Raw genomic sequence first — 3298 nt, 5'->3', positions numbered from 1 at the left:
CTGAACTGAGTCTGGATGTCAGCTGTGCTTTCAACCACCACCACCTCAATAGACACAGTAGCTGACAGGGAGGCTTCTCCGTTATCAGAAACCAAGACCACCAAGGAGTGAGTTTTCAGGTCATTGTCACTCATTCTCCTCTTAGTCCTGATTTCTCCGGTGCTGGTTCCGATCCTGAAGAGGTTGTTTCCTTTGGGCTCAGAGAGGTGATAAGAAAGCAGCGCATTGCATCCAGAGTCTGCGTCTACAGCCCTGATCTTGGCCACAAAGTATCCCGCTTCAGCAGAGTAGGGGATGCTCTCACTGTTAACGGAGCCGTGCTCAGAATAGGGCGCAAGAATCGTGGGACTGTTGTCATTCTCATCCAGGATAAAAACGTTCACAGTCACGTTGCTACTGAGCGGAGGAACACCAGAGTCTGTGGCCTGAACTTTAAACTGAAAACTTTTTAACTCCTCGGAGTTAAAGGCCTGCAGGCTGACTATATCTCCTGTCTCTGAGTTGATGTTTACCATTGTAGAGAGAGGCATTGAGTTACTGTTGTCATGAATAAATGAATATCTCACTTGACCATTTTGATCTGTGTCAGCATCAAGTGCAGTCACTGTCTTAATAACAGATCCCACTGGACTATTCTCTTTCACATAAACATTAACCAGCGGCTCAGAGAAGCGAGGTGGGTTATCATTGACATCAGAAACATGAACAGTAACTATGTTGGTGCTGGAGAGAGGTGGAGTCCCTCCATCAGTTGCTACAATAGTAACATTGTACTGAGCCTTAGTCTCTCTATCAAGCGGACCATTAACTACTAATGAGTAATAATTTCTATAACTTGTGTCCAGTTTAAATGGTGGATTATTTGCAATTACAGCTTTCACTGCCCCGTTTTTACCACTATCTTTGTCCAGTACAGAAACAAGTGCAATAGCAGTACCTGCATCAGCGTCCTCCCTCACTGTATTTACCAGTGACGTCACAGTGATCTCAGGAGCGTTGTCGTTCAGGTCCACCACTTCTACCAGCACTTTACAATGAGCAGACATAGGAGGCTGGCCTTTGTCACTGGCCTGTGCCCGAATCTCAAACGCTACATTTTCCTCATAGTCAATCTCACCTTTGACTAAAATTGCACCTGTTTTAGAGTCTATTTGAAATAAATCTAAAACCTGATTCTGACCTTTACTTCTCAATGAATATTCTATTTCACTGTTTAAACCCTCATCTGCGTCTGTCGCATTCAGAATGATTACTCTAGACCCTTTTGGCAAATTTTCCGGAATTTGAATTTTGTATAACGATTCACTGAAAACGGGGATATTGTCGTTGTTGTCTAAAACATTTACAATAATTTGGGATGTCCCTGACTTCGGTGGATTTCCTCCGTCTACTGCAGTAAGTGTGAGTTTTATAACAGAGTCATGTTCGCGGTCTAAGGCTTTCTGCAGCACTAACTCCGCAGACACGCTATCCCCTCCTTTGTGAATTTCCAAAGAAAAATAATCATTACTACTAAGCTTGTATGTATTCACACCGTTCTTGCCTACATCTAAATCCGATGCCTCTACCAGTCCAAATTTGAGTCCTGTAAAAGAACTTTCTGCAATGTCAAGTGATTGTAAATCCTCAGAGAATTGCGGCGCATTATCATTTATATCGACTACATTTATCTCTAAACGATACAACTTCAGTGGATTGTTGATCATGGCCTCTACATTGACACTGCATTTTGTAGCCTTGGCACAGAGCTCCTCACGGTCTATTCTCTCATTTACATAAAGAACACCCGTTTTCAGATTTACGTCGAAATATTTTCTTTTTGATCCACTTACAATGTGAAACATACGAGACTCTAACTCCTGGACATTGAGGTTTAGGTCCTTGACGATATTTCCAACAGACGTCCCCGGGTTTACCTCCTCTGAAACAGAATACGAGAGCTGTCCAGACACCGCTTCCCAGCAATAATTCAACAGCACGACCACAAGATAATAACAAAAAAGGTTCGTTTTGCCTGAGAAATACATAATTATATCCAATACGAAAAATGCAGATATCCAAGTCCAGCCACTCTTCGTCAAACAGTCATATTAGAGGCCAGCATTGTTACTGATCCTTTTCTCTCTCTCGCCCTCCCTCTCTTTGTAACAAAGCCCACAGAAACATCATCATCCTCTATTTCTGGGAGGAGCCTTGTGCCTTCCTAAATAATTTCCAGATGTCATGGTCTACAGTGTCCCCGTGTGGTGATGTAAAATAATTGCTTACAGCCTCTGATTAACAAAGGAATAACCGACCAACTGTGCAAAGTGAGCAATTTCCTAAGAACAACCCGAACTGTGTTCAGTTATATCAAACAACCAAATGAGCAAAATTCGACACAATAGTCTGCTCTGTCTCATTCCAGTGTTTTTTACATGTTGTTATTTTATCCATAAAAATAGACATTTATATTTTGTTGATGTAACGGCTACAAAGCATCACAATGTTAAAACATGGCGTCCATTACAAGTAAAACATTACAAGACACTAAAGATACAGACGGAGGTGTAACTGTTGGTTGCGAATAGAATTATTTTTTTTTCAAAAGGGAAAAACGAATGAAATGAAGAGAATGAAATAAAGTATCAGATTATTTTCTTTAAATGTGATGAAAACGAAGTTTCCATAATTAATTAGTACATGAATAGCCTAATATTTTATACAATACAAATAGATGTGCCAGGAAAAGATACTACTTCCTTATAAAGGGTAGACAGTTTTCCGCGTTACACTAAGAAGACCGCACACAGCACATTGCGGTGTTTATTTCAGCACCTTGGACAACGACATACACACTCTGCATAGTGTGAGAGGCTTATGAACTTCAGAAAGGCTAGTGTCATTACTCTAGCTCATGTGCGATTAAAAAAAAAAACTAAGTCAAAAATGATGTCTCTAAATACAATGTGGAAAGTTATTTCACTTCATAACCGATAAAAAAAACATCGGGAATGCTTTCCGCCCTAAAATCATATACATTGAGGCATATTGCTTTTTAATCATTTTCTTACCTTTTCTTTATTAGGTAAAGTCTGAGTTCTGGTAAAAGTGTCTCCTCCGTTAATACTGATCAGCTCTGCATCCACAGGTGGAAACGGTGCAGGGAAAACCACTACGTCACTCTTGAGCGTGTCTGAGCTGAAACAGACGTCATACTGCTGAGTAGCTTTAGAGTAAGACCAGCTCCCGTCAGGGTGGGTGGTGATCATTGGGGCGCTGTACCTGCTGAAACTGCCGTCTGTCCTGTGGCATTTGA

General features: G+C 41.1%; 1 protein-coding gene across 1 annotated transcript; it reads right to left on the bottom strand.

Annotated features, from left to right (window-relative positions):
• Positions 1–6: 6 nt before the first annotated feature.
• LOC111652081 (protocadherin alpha-4-like) lies at positions 7–2123 on the bottom strand (the record flags this gene model as incomplete). The annotated part of the gene is made up of 1 exon (XM_023402615.2): positions 7–2123. A coding segment is annotated over exon 1 (2021 nt), but the record flags the coding sequence as incomplete, so codon positions are not given.
• Positions 2124–3298: the final 1175 nt, after the last annotated feature.

Source organism: Seriola lalandi, unplaced genomic scaffold (assembly GCF_002814215.2).
Source record: "Seriola lalandi dorsalis isolate HSWRI2012SDOR001 ecotype SW California unplaced genomic scaffold, Sedor1 jcf7180001955823, whole genome shotgun sequence".
NCBI classification, from domain to species: domain Eukaryota; kingdom Metazoa; phylum Chordata; class Actinopteri; order Carangiformes; family Carangidae; genus Seriola; species Seriola lalandi.
This window is presented reverse-complemented; position numbering and strand designations above follow the sequence as displayed.